The following is an 18,790-nucleotide window of genomic DNA, read 5'->3' as shown; positions in this document are numbered from 1 at the left end:
GTTCTTGTGGGTTTGGCAGTTCATTGCACTGTTTTATTAGACCAAGTGCACTTTTTATCCCCTGTAAAATCTTAGTTCAGACAAGGAGGTTCCAGTAGATTCCATTTTTACCAGACATATACCTGGTGCCAGAGGTTGAGGTCTTTGGTTCTTCTCAGATAGGCTTTTATCCTAATTATGGCTGTGGTCATTGTGGCATTTTTTTTTCCTTTTAACTAACCAAAATTTCAGGTGTTTCTGTCATAGGCCTCAGTTGCCAACCCTTGCTTCCACCTCTCCCCCCTTTTTTAACCCACCACTAGCCATTCCCAGTAGAAATTCTGAGATGTACCTAGGTAAAGTATATTTGTTTATAAGATAACTATATTGAACTTGATGTTTCAAGCGTATATTTGATATACGTTTTTATGTTTTGCTTTTGAAACTACAGTATTCGCCTTTTAAACAAATTACACAAGAGCGTTAGCTGCCTGCTGTAGGAATGAGATTGTTAGTGCCATGGTGACATTTTAGCTGATGTGTATTTTCGTGTTGTGACTGCTCACGCTAGTTCATGCATCAGCTTGTACAACCGCTGTTTTATAAGCATAGGGCAGCCCACTTGACAAAAGCTTGCTTAGACACGAAGGTGAATTTCCACGTATTTCAATGTCTGTGTCTTGGAATATTTCAAAATTACATGAAAAATACAGTATTGCAAAAGGAATACTGAATATTCACTGGAAAAGTATTGTTATAAATGAAATAATTATGCAATAGCTTAGAAGAACTAGGATGTGTGCTTTTGGAAGGTCATCGTACAGTTTTCTCATGTGAAAGATTGAACTGACATTTAAACAGGGGTGACTTATTGTTGGGGAGTTAGAACTGAATTGACATGAAACCACACCAATTCCTTACTTCACTAACATCTTATGTTTCCTTTTTTCCAGGTTTTTGGTTGGCTACAAGAACCTTGTATACTTACCAACAGTCTTTCTGCTAAGTTCCATTTTTTGGATATTTATGACTTGGTTCGTCTTATTCTTTCCTGATATCCTTTAAGCTTAAATGAAACACATATCACGTTTTACTTTCGAAATCAGTAATGCCATTATTAGCACTTTAGATATTAGAAAAAATCTAGGGGCTATAACTTGTGTCTGCACTCACATATTAATTTTGACTGAGCTTAATGTTGAATATAGTTGCTTCTGTTAAATCTGCTTGGTGCTGTGCAGACATTAGTCTCCTGTGTCCTTCCTTCCTCGAGAATGGCAATAGAATGTATATTGCTTTACCTGAGCCCATAACAATGTGTTGGGTGTTTTGAGATACTTCAAGGTCAGATGGTTCTTTTAATTCAGTCAGCAGTTACGTTGATGAGTAAGTCTTCTGAGTACCAAAATTGGCTGTGTGGGAGAGATTGGGGAATATGGCTTTCTCAGTAATGCTGAGCAATTCAGAGCTAGTGGCTCAGGCAGGGTTTCTCAGCAACATTAAGTGCGCTTTGAGCGGGTGTTAGGCAGGGCTCAGAAAACTACCCCTCATGTGTGCTTTACCATGCTTCGTCCTTGGTTCTTTTAAAATTTTAAGTCATGGCCCACGTTATTCTTTCATGGCCTACTCATGTGGTTTCAAATAGATCTTCTGTCTAGTGAGTATGTTTATTCCATGAAGACAGGGACCCAGGTCCTCTTGATGGTGACCAGATTCAGCCACCTAAAACCTGAAGGAGGGTTGCTCTTTGGATGATATCCATTTTTACATTGTAAACATGTCCAGGCTTCTGTCTCTTTCCAGACTTCCTTCTCTCCTCCCTGTGAGACCGTTTTATTACTGCTTATGTGCCAGGGAAAGCGGAAGTGTGTGGGGAAGAGATGTGCTTTTTAGTTTATTGCCTTACTTTCTGTGTCTGTATTTCTTTCTGGTAATATTTCTGAAAGGAAAGAAGAGAATATTTATCGAGGTAATGCAAAAGGGAAATTTAAGAATCTTTCCCACAGGAATAAATGGGGTGGGCATATGAGTTCTCAGAGTGCATAGGTCTGTCATGCCATGTTTCTCCTTTAATGCTGTTTCATTATTTCTAACATGGTTTGTTTTCCTTTAACCTAAATGAAAAGCATAAATACCATAGATGTAACTGGGTTTTAAAAGAATTACCTCTAACCTTTGTCTTGTAATTACTGATTTGATGAGGGTTTTAATTAACACTGGCTTTCGTATCACCACCTAGGACAACATAGTTTCTACTACGTCATTCACAGATGACCCAGTGCTCTTAGATGCTGGGACAGTGGGCATTATACTAAAAAGGAATGATTCATACTTTTGTGTCAATGAGCAATTTTTGAAATGGTGGTTTTTGAATAATTTTTAAAACATAAGCAATTTCAGTTATTCCAGATTTTGCACACCAGATTATTTTGGTTTTGCAGAATCAAAAATTAGCAAAACATATAATCCCAGTGTAAGAAATTCTCACTTGACTGTAACTAAGAACTACTTGGTACTTGTGAAGGTATATTATGTTAGGGGAATTGATTTTCACACTAGATAGAATCTGGGGATGTCAGCATGCACACGATGGAATATGTCACGTGCTGAACCTTGAAGCACCACTTTGACCATACTGCTAGGAAATCATGTGAACCAGTAGGTGGCACACTTCACCCAAGGGTAGTGTTTTCCAGGATGAATGCTACATACTGCTGGAACTGCCCTGTGGGTTTGCTGCTGTTTTTTCTTGTAGAGACTTCAACTAAATATTTAAATTTGCATTGCTCAGGCTGCCAGTTAGGATTTACCAGGGGCTTCTTCCTATAGCCCGTGTGTTATCAGGCAGCGTGCTTCTGAATTTCAGGACCTTTTTCTTGTTTTGTTTATTTCAGATGCGGTCTCACTTTGTAGTCCTAGCTGCCCTACTTGGCTGTCGTGACAAGGCTGGCCTCAAACTCGCTGAGATACATCTCCTGAGTGCTCCAGCGTAAAGGCTGGCTTTCCTCCCTGTCAGGGACTTGAACCCCAGTCTCCCACAAGATAGGCAAGGACACTCACCACTGTACTAACAAGAATTACCTTTTCTTTTTATTAATATGTATCATTGGGCAGGTTACTTGACTTCAGGTTTATGTTTGTTGAGGACAGCAGTTCCAAGCTCTTGGAGTGGCGGCAAGAATTCCTATACTGTTGATGTCTAAAGGCTGTGCAGAGTCCCCATTATTACATAATTGCTATTTTTAAATAATACGCTGTGTCTTAGGGACAACTCAGTGATCTTTTTCTGTTGGTCTCTTTTATGTGTTCAGTTTGCTTTTATGAGAGGGACTGGATGAAAGGAAAGAAAACTTTAATAATGATTCAAGCTACAATTAGGACTTGGTAAAGAAATGATAAACCACTGAGTGTTTCCTTTACAATGCTGGCTGTACTAAAGTCTGATCTGGGTACGTGAAAAGCCCTCGTGGTTTCAGTCAGCTGTCGGTATGACTTAGTTTTTAAGTCAAGTAGCAGAGAGTCAGGAGCTTGCTGTGCTGATGCATGCATGCGTGTCTGTAGCAGAGAGTCGGGAGCTTGCTGTGCTGATGCATGCATGTGTGTCTGTAGCAGAGAGTCAGGAGCTTGCTGTGCTGATGCACACATGCGTGTCTGTAGCAGAGAGTCGGAGCTTGCTGTGCTGATGCATGCATGCGTGTCTGTAGCAGAGAGTCAGGAGCTTGCTGTGCTGATGCATGCATGTGTGTCTGTAGCAGAGAGTCAGGAGCTTGCTGTGCTGATGCATGCATGTGTGTCTGTAGCAGAGAGTCGGGAGCTTGCTGTGCTGATGCATGCATGTGTGTCTGTAGCAGAGAGTCAGGAGCTTGCTGTGCTGATGCATGCATGTGTGTCTGTAGCAGAGAGTCGGAGCTTGCTGTGCTGATGCATGCATGTGTGTCTGTAGCAGAGAGTCAGGAGCTTGCTGTGCTGATGCATGCATGTGTGTCTGTAGCAGAGAGTCAGGAGCTTGCTGTGCTGATGCATGCATGTGTGTCTGTAGCAGAGAGTCAGGAGCTTGCTGTGCTGATGCATGCATGCGTGTCTGTGACTCCAGTGCTTGGGAGATGGGTAGGAGAATGGAAAGCTTGAGGCTGACCTGGGCTATACATTGAATTCAGATCCAGCACAAACCCTGGGTTTGATACTTAGCACCGGAAGAAGAAAAGAGGGAAGAGAGACTTGGGAACTTTGAGTGGCTACACTGAATTGGGTGACTGGGTGACTGAGCTCTGGTGTAGTAGTACAAGGACTTGAGTCCCCAGGCAAAGGACAATACAGACCCAACGTGTGATGCCCTCTTGAATTCTATTTTTTTTTTTTTTGGAGAAAATGGTAAGTAATGCAAGCATGTTATTTATAGGAGCATAGCCAGTAAACTGGTATGTGAGGAATAGCCTTACTGCTACCCTAGAGATGGCACCACTCCTCCCAGTTTCACATGCTGGGAGATGTCATTTGGAATGACATTGTCACTCTGGAGCCATTAAGAAATGCACGTATTGAGCAAGTGCGGGAATGAGCTGATGTCAGGTAACGCTAAAGGAGAGCAGAAGTGTGGACTACAGGCGGAGAGTCCCAGGGATGAAGCCAGGTGGTCATGCTGTAGGGGAGCAGGCTTTAGCCCTGCATCTTCAGTAGTGCCACCAGCTTACAAGGGACGCCAACACATCTCCAGATACTGTATTTGAAATTCTGAAAGCCATAGAGAGCGTTCCTGGGTTCAGGAAAAGGTGAAGTCTTTCAACAAATCTGAAAAGACAAGCAAGAGAGATAACGAAGTTGAGTCTTGAACATTCTGTAATTGTGGCTTTAAAAATAAGGTGGTGGAGAATGTTCGTGGTTAACACAGAAATGAGGAATCTGTCTGCCTTCCACGTGAGGGGTTAAAGTGCAGATCCCTTTATTTCGGAGAGGGAAGCCAGTGATGCTTCTAGGGCTTGTCTTCAAGTTATTATAGTGGAAACACAGGTTCAGTCAACTTACCCTGCAGGACTACCCCAAGCCTGAACCAAAGGAATTTTGAGGCTATGACATGTAAGTTATTAGGACTTAGTAGAGGAAAACTGCATCTAATTTTAATAAAAATTCATTTTGTGTATCATTTAAAAGTGTTCTTCTTCATTCAGTGTAACCTTTGTTAAACTTCCATTTCATAGAATTTATCTAGCCTCTATATCTTTCTTAAAAGTAGTCTCACGTATATATTAACTGTGATAAACTAAATGCCTTGGTTATGGCTTTTATTGCTGTGATACAGCACCATGGTCAAAAGCAATGTAGGAAGGAAAGGGCTTTTTCAGCTTTTAGCTTGTTGTCCATCTTCCACAGAAGTCAGGGCAGGAACCCGGGGTGAGGAACTGCTCCCAGAGGCCATAGAGGGGAGCTGTTTATTGTCTTATAACACCAGGACCTGCCTCTGGGTAACACCATAGAGGGCAGGGCCCTCCCACATCAGTCATCAATCAAGAAAATGCACCACAGGTCAGTCTGGTGGGGATACTTTCTCAATTGAGGGTCTCTCGCTCTTTCCAAATGATTAAGCTGGCTCAAGTTGACATAAAACTAGCTAGCACAGTCAGCCAGCGGGATTCGTTCTGTCTGTCTGAACCAGGCATGTTTGTGCTAGTCTCTGGATTAGATCAGTGTTTCTCAAACTTCAGTGTGGGATGAAGCCTGTGGAGAGCTCCATAAATCCAGTCTCGGGCGGTTGGTGTGGTCTGTTTAGAAGTTGACCTTAGCTGCCTGACTGTCTGCTTATGTTCTTCCCTTCCTGTCCTTCATTTTTTCATGTTGTTCCTCTTCCTTCTTTCTCTCCCTCCCTTCCCACTTTCTTCCCATTTAGTTTCATTTCTGTTAGATCTTTGAGATAGTATCGTACTCAGTAGCTCAGACTAACCTAGCACTGCCTCTGTAGCCTAGGTTGGCCTCCTGCCTGAGCACTCCTTGTCTTGGCATTCAGCTCAGAGTTCATTGTTGGTTGGTTGGTGGACCACACTTTGAATAGTAAGAATTGAGCATCTGTTTTATGGCCTCCTTTTCTGTTCTGAAGTTAGCACAAGGTGGTTTGGTAACACCTTGTAAGGCAATAGTTACTGTGCTAAACCAATAATATTTACACTGGGCACGGCCAGGCTTATTGCTGTCTCGTTGACTTATTACTGCATACTTGTTTCTTCTCTGTAGCAAAATAGTACTTAGTATTTTTTTAAAGTACCACTTTAAAAACATTTTAAAGTGGACAGTTTTTAGTCCTTGTAATCTTTTTCAGCATAAACTTACTCCTATTTCCAGTAGTGTGTAATTTGTCCTCATTTTGCAAGAAGGGCGATTATTAATCCAGAGCAGTTAAAAGGACAGGTTACTAAACTCTCCAGTAGGAAACACATGCAGTCAGTTCTGTACTTTATAGGAAAGTGCATTGAAATCTCTGACCCAAGGATTATGAAAGTGGCTTGGAGAATATTTTTCTCGATGATCTGAGGAAATCTGCAGTTACACCTTGAGAAGTTAATTTGGGGAGGCCTAGATATTTCCCAGTCTCCAGAATGATTGCAGCTTTTGTTAGTATTCAAAATGGGCTTCAACAATGAAGAAGCAATGGTTTTGACTAACTAGGAACAAACTTGTGTAGGATTAGAACCTGGAACAGGGCCACTTTGAGTGGGTGGTGGGTGTCCATGGGGAAGTTGGGAGCAGGTTGCATGAAAGAGAGGTTCAGAGGGACAGTGATAACATTGCTCACGTCACGCACTGATGCTTTCCTCAGTATGTTCCTTAACGTGACTTTAACATGTAGCAGGCAGCCCTTTCTATTTTGCTTTCATTTTCAGCATCATAGCCTTTCTCTATTTTTTCTACAAGACGTGGGCAACGGATCCAGGCTTCACTAAGGCTTCTGAGGAAGAGAGGAAAGTGGTAAGTCTTTTTTTTTTTAATGTCTTTTTCTGAAAGTCATGGCCGTATTGGCCTTTGGTGCAGCTGCATCTATAGTGCCTGCCACTGAACAGTGTCAATGTGGGCTGATGAGAGATCCATCAAAATGGGATTCCTACACGGTTATACTTAAGTTTTAGAAATGCCTATTTTCTGTAAAAGTGACACCCTACCATACTTTTCTAGAGCTGATTTTTGTTCTTGGATCTCCCCCTTCATTACAGTTTTGGATTAGTGCCTTTTGTCTAGAATGCCTAGCTCCATGAAGGAGTGATGATGCTGGAGTGTAGTGGGTTCCCCCTTCCTAGCAGCTGAGAAGATACCCCCTTTCTTCCTCAAGTATGAAGTGCCCAGAGACATTTGCTCCTGGGGTTTAGAAGTAGGGGAGAACGTTGTCTTCTACTACCTAAGACCTGTCCGAAAGACCCAGGCCTCCTGCTTGTAGCCATAAGTTTGGGCTTTTATCCATGAATTTTGCTTTTTTAATGAGTAGGGTGTGTGTGTGTTTCTCTGCCCTAGCAGGCTATAACTGGAAGGTGCTTGCCATTTGAGAGAAGGTAGTAAAGGGTGTGGGAATATAATTTTTATGCAGTCAGATTTCTTGGCTGCTGCCTGAAAGAACACCTTGAAAAGTCACATTATTTCAGGAACAGAATGGTTGGGTGGGGAGTATTCCAGATTGTGGTGCTGGCTGCTTTTGAAGCTGGAAGTGGAGTGAGAGCTGTGAAAAGTGCGTACCATGCATGACTGCCCAGGCAAACGCGCCCTAAGGCCAGACTTGTGTCTTTCAGAGTATTGTCACCCTCGCAGAGACTGGCTGTCTGGACTTCAGATCATTTTGCACATCATGTCTTGTGAGTCTCTTCTGTTACTACTTTGTGTTCCGTAATTCTTAGTAGCGTTGCTTATGTAAGCATTTGTCAGTTTTTCATAGCATGTGTATACACTTTTGTTTTTCTCCCTGGCTCTAATTTTGTATTACTGTCAGACCAGTTTTCTGCCATGAGCCTATGAAAGAATATTTATAATCTCATGAAGCTCCCTGTGGTTAACTCTTCGTAAATTATCTGTAGTGCTTTTATTTGCTTTTCCTATCATGAAGTGTATGTTAGAAATCACTGTAAGTCAGAGGCACCTCATCATCTCAAAATGCAAACGGGAACCTCCTATTTTGCAGTTGACTTGAGGCTTAGAAGAAGAGAGCAAATGGTCGGAAGAGCCTGGAAGGGAACTGAGGTTCCCGTTTTTCTTACTCCAGTGCTCATGCTGACTGTGTCGCTGCTTGAGCTTCCCTTAGCCTCCTGGAGGTGCAGAAGTAAATACTAGTAAGGCCTCTCGGGGCTTCTGTGCGAGTGAGTCATCTAATTAGGATTACTTTGCCAGTCTTCTGTGACATAAGATTAAAGGTTTGCTTATGCTCTGTTACCAAAGACTGTTTTTGCTTAGGCCTCTCTTAATTTCCCTCAGATAAGGAAGCCTTTAAGGTCGCTGCATTGCCATGTATGCAACTCTTGTGTGGCTCGATTTGATCAGCACTGCTTCTGGACTGGACGCTGCATAGGTGAGAGACTTAATTTTTTTCCTTACCTCTTTGGTGAAGTTAAGTGTGTTTAGTTATATGTGTGGCTCAAAAAGAAATGGAAGGCTTTCCAAGGTCTCCATTTTGTAGCTCCTCCTCAAGAATCTCTACGGTTAAGACTTGGGAAAATGATTAACAGGTTGCTGACGACAGTTGCTGTCATTTGTGTAGCATTTTAGAGTTTATGAAATACTTTCATATGTGGTGTCCAGTTTGGTCATCTGAACGTACCTGTGAGGTTGTTATTACTATTTCTATTTCAGGGCAGAAGGTGTAAACAGTTGAGATTATTTTGTAGTATTCATTTTCCACTCCAAATGTCACACTCTTTTCTTATGTTGTGACTTACCTTCTCCACCTGCCTCCTCCAGTGCTCAGGTGGGAGACAGAAGCAGAGATGACAGAAGGAGCTATGAGGGATTTCAGTAGGGATTTTCTTTTATCCCCCTAAGGAACTTGAGGCTTCAGGTCAGGCAGATTCCTGTGATATATTCTGATGTTCTCTTTGCTTCCTGTGAAAGGTAGCTGGGTGATTCCTGGGGTCCCAATCTTCCCAGGCTCCATTCTCTCATAAAGATTAGATGATTGGCATTATGCCAGTCAGATTGAATGGCAGCAAGAAAGCAGTTCTATGTTTACCAAACTGCATTTGATAGTGTCTCCACATGCAGAGTCCTGTTTGCTTACCACAGGCCAATGAAGTGAGAGAGGTCTTATCTCCTCTTGTTATTATAAATGAGACTGCAGGATCAGAAAATCCAGTGGCGTCAGCTACAGTAATACAGCTGATAATCATAAGCAAGGGTCGCTTGTTGTAGTGGGTACATTCAGATGCTATGAATATTGCTGCTTCACAGGAAAATGACACTAAGGAACATTCATGTTGTTAGCACCAAAATGTTCCCACCTCTACCATCAAGCAACTAACACATTGTAGGAAGAGCTTTGGTTGCCTGGAGTCCCTTACCCCTTCCTTCTACAGCCTTTTTTAGGCCGTGTTCCCCCACTTTGCTATGTAGTCCACCAAGGTAGGTTATGCACTTGCTGCTCTTCAGTTTGGCTGTTCCTGTTCCCTTTCACGTTAGTCTTTGATGCCCATAGGTTGTTCTTACCTAAACACAGTCTGTGAGAAAGGAACCAGATGTGATTCCACCTGTTAACCTCCACTAGTCGTGTACAGCGGTTCAAAGGTAGTTTTGCCTAGTTAACTTTGCCCTATGCAAAATGTCTTCTTTTAGGCTAGTGGAATTTTTTTTTTCTCTTTTTCTTTCATTTTTGATTTTTTGAGACAAGGTTTCTCTTTAGCTTTGGAGCTTGTCCTGGAACTAGCTCTTGTAGACCAGGCTGGGCTCCATCTCACAGAGATCTGCCTGCCTCTGCCTCCCAAATGCTGGGATTAAAGGCATGCACTATCACTGCCCAGCGGGACATATTATTTAACACATACACCTGACTGTCCTATCAGAGCTGTCTGGTTTGGTAGTATTCAAAAGCATAGCAAGCCTGTTTCTTCTGTTCGCTTTGAAGATATTTCACAGAAGAGTAGTCTGGGGAGTCATTAGGAAAGGAAAATATTAAGTATGTTTTCTTTCTTTCTGACTCAGGTTTTGGCAACCATCATCATTACATCTTCTTCTTGCTTTCTCTTTCCATGGTATGTGACTGGATCATTTATGGATCTTTCGTCTGTAAGTATAAATGTTTCTTACAAGCTTGTGCACCTGTACCCCGTTCTTTTCCTTATGAACCCTTGTCTGCCACACTCTGGCCAGTGTGTAAACCTTACCCCTCCTCAAAGAATGAAGTCGGGCCTTTCACACTGGAAAGCTGCAAGAGCTGTAAGAAGGAGGTAGTAGCTCTGCCGTACTTGGGAGAGTGCCTGGGTGAATCAGAGTGATCAGAAAGACACCGATTATGTCGCGTGTAGACATCCTGGAAGAGAGACCTGGCGCCCGCCCGAGTGCAGAGCAGCAGGTGGGGAGTAAATGAGGCAGAAAGAAGAGGCTGGTGGTGAGAGGTTGAAGGACGTGGCCACAGCAAATCAAAGAAAAGACCCTGAGAGTACAGGCCATTTGAGAAGAATCACCCTGAAATTGAGAACAGAGGGGAAACTGTCACCCAGGAGAAATTGGGAAGAAAATGCTGGCTCACTTGTTCTGCAGTCCTGGACGAGAAAATAACCTTCAGTAGCATGTTTTAAAGATGCCTAGGTGTGTCGTGCAGGGCTGTTCTGGGGTGGCTATTAAGGCCAGGGTTTAATCTGAAGCATACAGGACATTTTGGTGAGCTCTTAAGAATTGTGTACCTGCACTCTTCACACCCTGAAAGAGGTCGCCTAAGGGAAGAACCTGTAGTGGTAGTATTTCTTATCTATGTGTTTATTTGAACTTTGGCTTTTAACTATTCGTTGTTTATATATTTTGAAGACTGGGAAAATTTAGACATGGTCTTGACTGTTAATCTTTTCACACCTGGTGTCCTCCTCCGTATTGTTGCCGCTGACGTCCTAGCTTGTTGCTCTGCGTGAATGTCTTCAGAAACACGGTGTTTTCTTTTTCCTCCACATCCTAAGCCCGAGCACTCCTGTCCTCTCAGGCTGTCTCCTCTTTGCATCATCCTCACTTCTATCCCCACTTCCTTGTTTAAGTTTAGAGGGTTTGGGTGGGAGGATTGTCTTACATTTATTTATTTGTGTTTGGAGGACAATTTGCAGGAATCATTTCTCGCCTTCAGAGATCTTCAGGGATCAAACTCAGGTCAGCAGGCTGGCAGCAACAGCCTTAAGCAACTAAGACAGCTCTTTGTGTGTGTCTTCCCTCCTGCAAACAGCCATGGTTAGGTTCCGTTGTGTTTGAGTTTTCTTGTTTGGAGGTTGGAGGAAACCAGGGCTGGGTTGCCTCTTGCCCTGGCACAGGCATAGTACAGGCTTCAGCCACTGTCAGACCTTTCCCTCCTGACATGGTGGGTGTCTGTTCTCTGGAGAAGGCTTTATAAAATATAACCATGGCCGACTCAGACAGGCTTAGTTCTTGTCCAAATCTATAGCAGCCCTGAGTGTTTTAAACCGTCTTGTAACAAAAAGCCTTCAAGATCTTCACAGAGCTTCTCTGACAGCAGCCTTCTAAGGCTCGACAATGAAACCTGTTCTTGGAAACCTTCTAAGTCGGCCCATGGGCCAGCTTGTCTCTTGGACTTGATCCTAGCAGAAAGGAGCCAGACTTTGCACCACCCCGTCTCTCCTTCACTAAAAATAACCACGTTGTTTGGTGTTGAGGTCCAGCACAACACCATGTTGATAAGGACGGCAGCAATTTCCATTGTATTCAGCCTTTTCAAGTTGGTTTTATGACACATATTTATTCTTTCCCTTCATTGTTTTCTTTTTCTGACTTTGACCAGTTTTCCTGTGGTTTTTGTTTGTGAGGGGTCACATTGTCTTAAATCCTGTAGACTAGCTGAGCATGCTTTGTCATTGATGAAGATATTGTCTCATTTGTCTTTTTGTCCATACAGCAAGCACAAGCTTGTGCTCCATTTCTCTTAGCAAGAGAGAAATGCCCCTTCCTTGCCACCCACTCCTTGGTTCGCCATTCGTTTGTTATCACTAGAGTTACGTCACACACCCTCTTCCTATGGCCCACTGCCTGCCGCTGCTGCTTCAGCACAGACTCTGTCCACTGCTCTTAGAGAGTAGAAAGAGGTGAATCAGAAAGTCAGCGTCCTACAGGGTGTTGGGAGAAAGCATTCCATCATATCAGGAAGGGCCATGTAACTGTCAGAGCTACCTAAAGATGGCTGTCCTGGAACAATAAGAATTCGCTGTCGGGAAAGGGGCTGGATTTAGGTGGAGGGGAGGTGGGGAAGAATTGGGGAGGAGTAAAGGGAGGGGAAACCATAATCAAGATATATTGTGTGAGAGGACTAAATCTGTTTTCAGACTACCTATAGGAAGACTGCATTCACATGGATTAAATTGTTCCCTTACATAAGATAATATAGATGACCACTTGCAGCCATATCTTTGATAACGTCAGTGTGAGTGCTTCACTATAGGCCATGCTGTTATATTTTTAAAGAAAAGAAAAAGAAAATCCCAGGAGGAAGCAGTAGAAATTCATGAAGACGCTAGATAGTCTCCCCTTCTACCTGCTGTGGAAATTATATTCCTTCTTTTTCCTCTCTCCATCCAGCACACAGGATGCCTCTTCCTTTGCTAACGGAATGAGAAGCTCTAAAATGTGGCGTTTGCTTTGACCTGTTGCCTTGATTGTTACTAGGCTCTTAGGTGCCTTAGGCATGCGTTCATGAAAGATGGTTAGGAATCAAAATGGGGGAAATTAGATGTTCAGGACTGAAATGAACGGCCTCGAGCTCATTTTCTTCCTGTCTCAGGAGATGCTCGTGCTTCTTTGGGTAAATGTCTGCAACTGCTTACAGATTGTCAGAGGGCTTTGCGAAACACCAACGTGCAAATCTACAGAATTCTCTCTTCAGAAGTGATCTACCTTTTACCTGCTGTCATGGCGCCTGTGAGCCTCATGACCTTGATTTGTTTTCTTGTTTCTGCTGCTTCCTACCTGTTTTCTCCTTGCTGCTGCTCTCAGTTTATGGGCTAGGGGTTAGAATCATGGCCACAGCGAAAGCCTCTTTTAATTGGAATTAGACACCCTGGAGGAGAAAATGATCAGTGACCATTTAAATCTTGCTCTGTATGGTTGTGCTGGACTGGTATATCTGTGAGGCCCTTCACCCTGGCCTTTCTCGAGAGCATTATGAATCAGGCTGAAGGCAGAGGTATAACAGACCTGGCTCCCTATCACAGGTTGTGTCCTGGAGGTATCTGAATGCTTGTCTTATGTGTGGTGTTCTATATGGGCAATCCTGCTCATCTGAACCTTTAGTAAGTGTGTATATTCAGTCCTGTACTCAATCTAACTTCCCTTTAAGTGAAGATAATGTTCTTAAATTATTACATTTTATTAGATATCATTATCCTCACTTGTCAAACCCTTTAAAAAAAAAAAAAACCTCTGGCCGGTGTATTTTATATGCCGAGTGTACTGTTTTTAGTGAGGGCTTTTCTGGGCCCTTTTTATTTTCACTCCCTCCCCTGTCGGCTGCTGGTGTGGTGCCGTCAAAGCCTCTCTACAGCTCGGGCCCCATTCACATCTCCAGCCCTGAGCTGGCTTGTAGAGAGTGAACTCCTGAACTTTAATCTGCTTTTGTTTTTTATTTGATTTGTTTTACTTTTGATGCTTGGAGCTTGGACCAAGGACCATATACCCATTAAGGATACTCTCCACCCTGAGCTACTCTTCCCATTCCTAAAGTTAAATTCTAATCTATTCTGTTGTCTGTCATTTCTCCCTAACTGTATAATTTTATCTTTTTAGAGGATAGCTAGTTTTTTGTCATTGTAATAATGCTTTTTTTTTTCCCCTTGTGGATTTACAGACTGGTCAAACCATTGTGCCACAACATTCAAGGAAGACGGACTGTGGACCTACCTCAGTCAGATAGTGGCCTGCTCTCCCTGGGTTTTGTACATCTTCATGCTAGCAGCTTTCCATTTCTCATGGTCAACATTTTTATTAATAAATCAACTTTTTCAGGTATTCTCATTATGGCTCTGAGTGAAATTTCCAGGGACTCATAGTTGGGTAGAAAGAGTTGACTTTAAAATTAGAAGACTAGCATCCAGCTCGTCCGGGGCACCCTCTGCGGGTCTAGCATGTCATCTCTCGCTCTTTAATTTTAGTTTCCTTATCTGTGAGCTGAGGACAAGAAAGTCCATCTGTTCTCACGGGCAGCGTAAAGGTTGGAATAATAGATTGCTTGCTGACACTGTACCCACTCGGGGATGGCCTAATCTGGCCTTTTAACTTATGTACAGAGAAGTGCAGTGAGTTGCTCAGTGTCACTCAGTGAGTGGCAGAATCAGAAATGGAGACTTCATTCTTCCACCGGTCCCATTCAGTGTTCTTTTCATGTTATATTTAAACTGTGTAATATGTGAAAACATGATAGAAGCTGTAAAGTATTGCACAAATGCAAAGCAATTAATTCCTTCAGTTCTTCCAGATCTGTTACCTTATACAGTTCTTAGGTAGATGCAAGAAGGGGAAGATGAAAGTCGGGCCACTGACCAGTGGACCGGGTGACCACCTGTTGAGGAAGTTCACATGCCAAGGCAGTAGCAGCTTCAGCTTTCTGCAGGGCTCCCTTCCTGTTGCTGCAGCCTGTCTACGTGAAGTAGACAACAGTGATCAGTATAAGGCAGTATTATAAGACTAGGGTTTAGAGTAGAGTATTACTCCGCAAAAGCAGAGCAGATCCCACTTTTCTGAGGAAAATCGTGATAGAAGTAAGAGGACAGGTGAAGGGAGTCAGGAAGTGCTAAGGAAGGGGCCAACACTGATGAAACTGAGCATCCGTCCCTTCCTGACATCAGCCACTCAGTAGTGAGCATCAGTATTACCAGTGGATGCTCACCTGTTAATATTTAATTTATAAGCACACTTTCCAAAGCGTTTACACATCTAGTTCATCATAAACGCCTGACAACAGTAGGGAACATACCAGAGGAGTAGCTCAATTCATTAGTTGGGGAAATGAACTCTAACAAAGGTGGAGGGCCAGAAGCCTAATGATAAGGTGATACATATGAGGTTCAGATACTCCTAGGGCTTGGAGACATAACAGCTCTAATGCAAGCTGCCAAGAGTTTAAAACATGAGAATTAGAAATTAAAGGCCAGCTTGGGCTACATAGCAAGACCTGGCTCTAAAACAAGCAGATGGTAGCATTAATATTTAAAGAAAGATTCATATATTTGTCTGCACTAAAGAAGAAAAATAAAGATTCCAGATAATTTTCACAAACAAGAATCTCACAATTGTCTATTTAAGGAACAAAACAATCCAGTTCTTTGAAAACTTTGATTTCCTAAATCCCACAATATAAGATGACTTTAACTGCATTAAATCAAGCTGAGCATGCGGGCTGATGTTTGGGAGCAGAAGCCAGTCCCAGCTCTGCCTCTCTCTCAGCTCTGTGCCTTGGACCACTTACTTCACCTCTCCGAGCCTCAGCATGTGTCTTAGATGTGTTAGCTCAGATCCTCAGCATAGGCTGATGAGGATGAGGAGGTGATCACTCCATTCACAGATTGGGAATTGACACACAGTGTTTTAAGGTTTAGACGAGGTAACCATGTGAACTGTTGTGGTCTCTAACGATTTAAGAATCTCTTAATCATCTTAGTCCTAACTCTTCAAATTTATGAGTTGGTTATTCCCTTTAGTGTAAACTCTTTTCTCTGCAACTTTTAAAGAAAAGTTCAGAACTCAGAAACTGATAATTGTGCTGATATTACCTTATACCCTGTTTCATTTCTTCAACAGATATATGTTTCTGTATTGAAATCTAAATATGGCCACAAGACATGGCTGTAGTAAAAAATCATTTCATAATTCTGAGTCAGTATATAGTGCTTTCTTGAATATTTGTAAGATTCAGATAATAAGTCTAGCTTTTGTGTTTACAAGGGGAAATGCAGTTTAAGGTTGTGAAGTCTGGGGCTGTGGCCTTGGTAGAGTACTAAATGTTTACCACTATTCTATAATGCGCTTTTAAGATGCAGTAATTTCTGATGTACCTCCATCTTTTTCAGATTGCATTTCTGGGCCTAACCTCCCATGAGAGAATCAACCTGATAAAGCAGAGCAGGCACATGAAACAGGCATTGTCCCTCAGGAAGACACCATATAAGTAAGTGAATCCTGGTCTGTTCACCAGTCCTTGGAAGATTCCCAGCCACTGATTTCTTGACCTAGTTCCATTCTCTAACTTACTATCTGCTAGAGCTGAGCCTGTCTTTCTTGGAAGCCTCAGTGTTAGGTTTTAAGTGATAAGGTCATATGCCCAGTGGGGTCAGGAATTTAGTCTGCTGGACTCAGCACAAATATTATACTTTGAAGTTTTGCCAGAATGGGGACTCTCCAGTTGAACCAAGTGATCACAAGGTTGTGTGTTGCTGGCATGGAGTCAGCATGAGATAGTTAAACATGTGACTGACAGGCCAGCCACAAGGTGCTGCAGAAACCATTGGCTGGTGTGCCTTTCCAGAACCTGAGCGTGGCTTTCCAGCCCCAGCCATTCTTTGGGTTCTGTTCAATGTGCCCACTTGTGTTGGGGAGAAGCTAGATTTTTAGACTGGGATGCGCCCCCTAGAGCACTGGCTCTGTGAAACCTGCCCTCAGTTTTAAAGTTAGAGCGCTGTCAGGGCTCTGGTCTCCTGTTGTGAAAGGCAAGGCTTTGAAGCCTATCTTCCCTGAAACCTACAGCAGTGTCTCGGAGGCTGGGAGTGTGGCAGAGGTGACCCAGAGCCCTCAAGGGATTTGTGCACTCAGTGCTTATCTCAGTGGCAGTCTGTTTCAAAGCCTGCTCCTGGCGTTAGGCTGATAGACAAAGGAACCAGGGGCTGATGTTACAGTGTGTATTTACGGAGGAGAGAAGAGGGGGCTGCAGAGAGGACTGGAGAGCACTTTAAAGCTGGTGATGATCACTTCAGGCTGCAGTCCATATCTTGGTAGTTTTGCTTGAGGAATGAATGTTTACTCCATTGAAGTCTAGAAACAGGACAGAGGTGATAGTGTTGACTGAGGTTTCTGAACTGCCTGGTCCCCGCAGTCGTTAAGTCCCAAAGAAATCACACAGAGTTCTACATTAGTTATAAACTGATTGACCCATTAGCTCAGGCTTCTTATTAACTCTTATAACTTATATTAGACTATTATTCTTGCCTGTTAGCCACATGGCTCGGTACCTTATTCAGTGAGGCAGTCACATCTTGCTTCTTCTGTGGCTGGGTCAGGACTGCAGAAAGCAGAAGAATCCTCTTCCCAGAATTCTCCCATTCTTGTTGCCCCGCCTCTACTTCTACCTGGTTGTCCCGCCTGTACTTCCTGCCTGGCTACTAGCCAATCAGCATTTATTTAAAACCTACCTGACAGAATACAGACCATTGTCCCACACCAGTGATGAAGAAAGGTATACTCAAGTTGCTGACCTGGTGTCAAGTGTCTCACAATAGTAATTCAGGTCCACAAATGGAGCTAGGTTTCAGCTTTAGGGTTCCATACAGGGAGCTGCCACTTACCTCTCAATTTTCCAGAAGGTCCTCAGAGAGAGTGTATCGCAGTTGCTCAGGGATTACCTACAGTCTGGGTGAATGCTTGTCAGGAGCAACACAGGAAGCATAGTAAGCCATCTTCTCTTCTTTTCTTGACAGCCTTGGATTCACACAGAACCTGGCAGATTTCTTTCAGTGTGGCTGCTTTGGCTTAGTGAAGCCCTGCATGATAGACTGGACATCCCAGTACACCATGGTTTTCCACCCAGCCAAAGAGAAAGTTCTTCGCTCTGTATGAAGAAAAGCACCTCCGAACACACCTTGACTTGTTTTTGTTTCTGTTGGTGCTGGGAGGTCTGAAAGTGAAGTGAGGTGCTGAGCTCACCATAGTTCAAAACTCTGGGCACACAGTCCTCAGGAGCGCGTACCCCTGTCAGACCTCGGAAGAAGGCATGTTACTGAGCAGTCTGACAGACATACTTCAAAATCTTCCATAGATTCCCCAAGAATATGAGTTACTTTTTAAAAAAACAGAATAGTCACTGATGATGGATTAAAATAGAGTATTTTCAGATACTGTATTGGCTTTCTAAAAATTGTACTCTTTAAACTTTTAATTTTTAATAAGTTATTTGTCCTTATTGTACCTATAAATATGTAAAGAGTATTTAAATAGATGTACCTGTTTTACTTTCGCACTTAATAAAAATATTTTTTTTATACTTGAGACTTATTTCTGAAGCTTAACTTCTGTAGACTCTTGAGAAAACAGGTTGCCAGACATAGGGAAACTAATTTATGATTTTAGGAATGGGTGGAAATTGCTGTTGATGCCAGTAAGCAATGTTTTGCTTAATTTTCCTCTTAGAATTTGAATACGTGAAGTCTTAAATATTCATATCAATTTTTACCCAGTGCCATTAAAATACTAGTTGCCTGGTGATTGTACTTACTGATCTCCCTTGTTCTAGAGGAAACGCTGATTCTGCCTAAGTATCGTTTGCACAGCTCTCCCAGTTAATCTCTCCTGAATCCTCCCGTGGGTTCTCGTCATGGCCTGTCAGCCACCAAATGATGCTCTTTTATTGTACCAGTGTCTCTCTAGACCACTGTTCAGTCTTCAAGGA

The 18,790-nt window shown here is 42.8% G+C and overlaps 1 protein-coding gene across 1 annotated transcript in view; it reads left to right on the top strand.

Moving 5' to 3' along the window:
* The window catches only part of Zdhhc13 (zDHHC palmitoyltransferase 13), a 38,849-nt gene extending 20,464 nt beyond the window's left edge, over positions 1–18,385 (top strand). Inside the window, exons 10-17 of the mRNA XM_075952306.1 lie at positions 933–1,033; positions 6,809–6,933; positions 7,743–7,805; positions 8,419–8,512; positions 10,135–10,218; positions 13,985–14,142; positions 16,203–16,300; positions 17,823–18,385. Coding sequence (XP_075808421.1) covers positions 933–1,033; positions 6,809–6,933; positions 7,743–7,805; positions 8,419–8,512; positions 10,135–10,218; positions 13,985–14,142; positions 16,203–16,300; positions 17,823–17,961 — 862 coding nt within the window. The 3' untranslated portion in view covers positions 17,962–18,385. The remainder of the gene's footprint in view (positions 1–932; positions 1,034–6,808; positions 6,934–7,742; positions 7,806–8,418; positions 8,513–10,134; positions 10,219–13,984; positions 14,143–16,202; positions 16,301–17,822) is intronic.
* Positions 18,386–18,790: the final 405 nt, after the last annotated feature.

This window comes from Microtus pennsylvanicus, chromosome 18, assembly GCF_037038515.1.
Source record: "Microtus pennsylvanicus isolate mMicPen1 chromosome 18, mMicPen1.hap1, whole genome shotgun sequence".
NCBI lineage: Eukaryota > Metazoa > Chordata > Mammalia > Rodentia > Cricetidae > Microtus > Microtus pennsylvanicus.
Note: the sequence above shows the minus strand (reverse complement) of the source record. Positions and strands in the feature narration are given on the sequence as shown.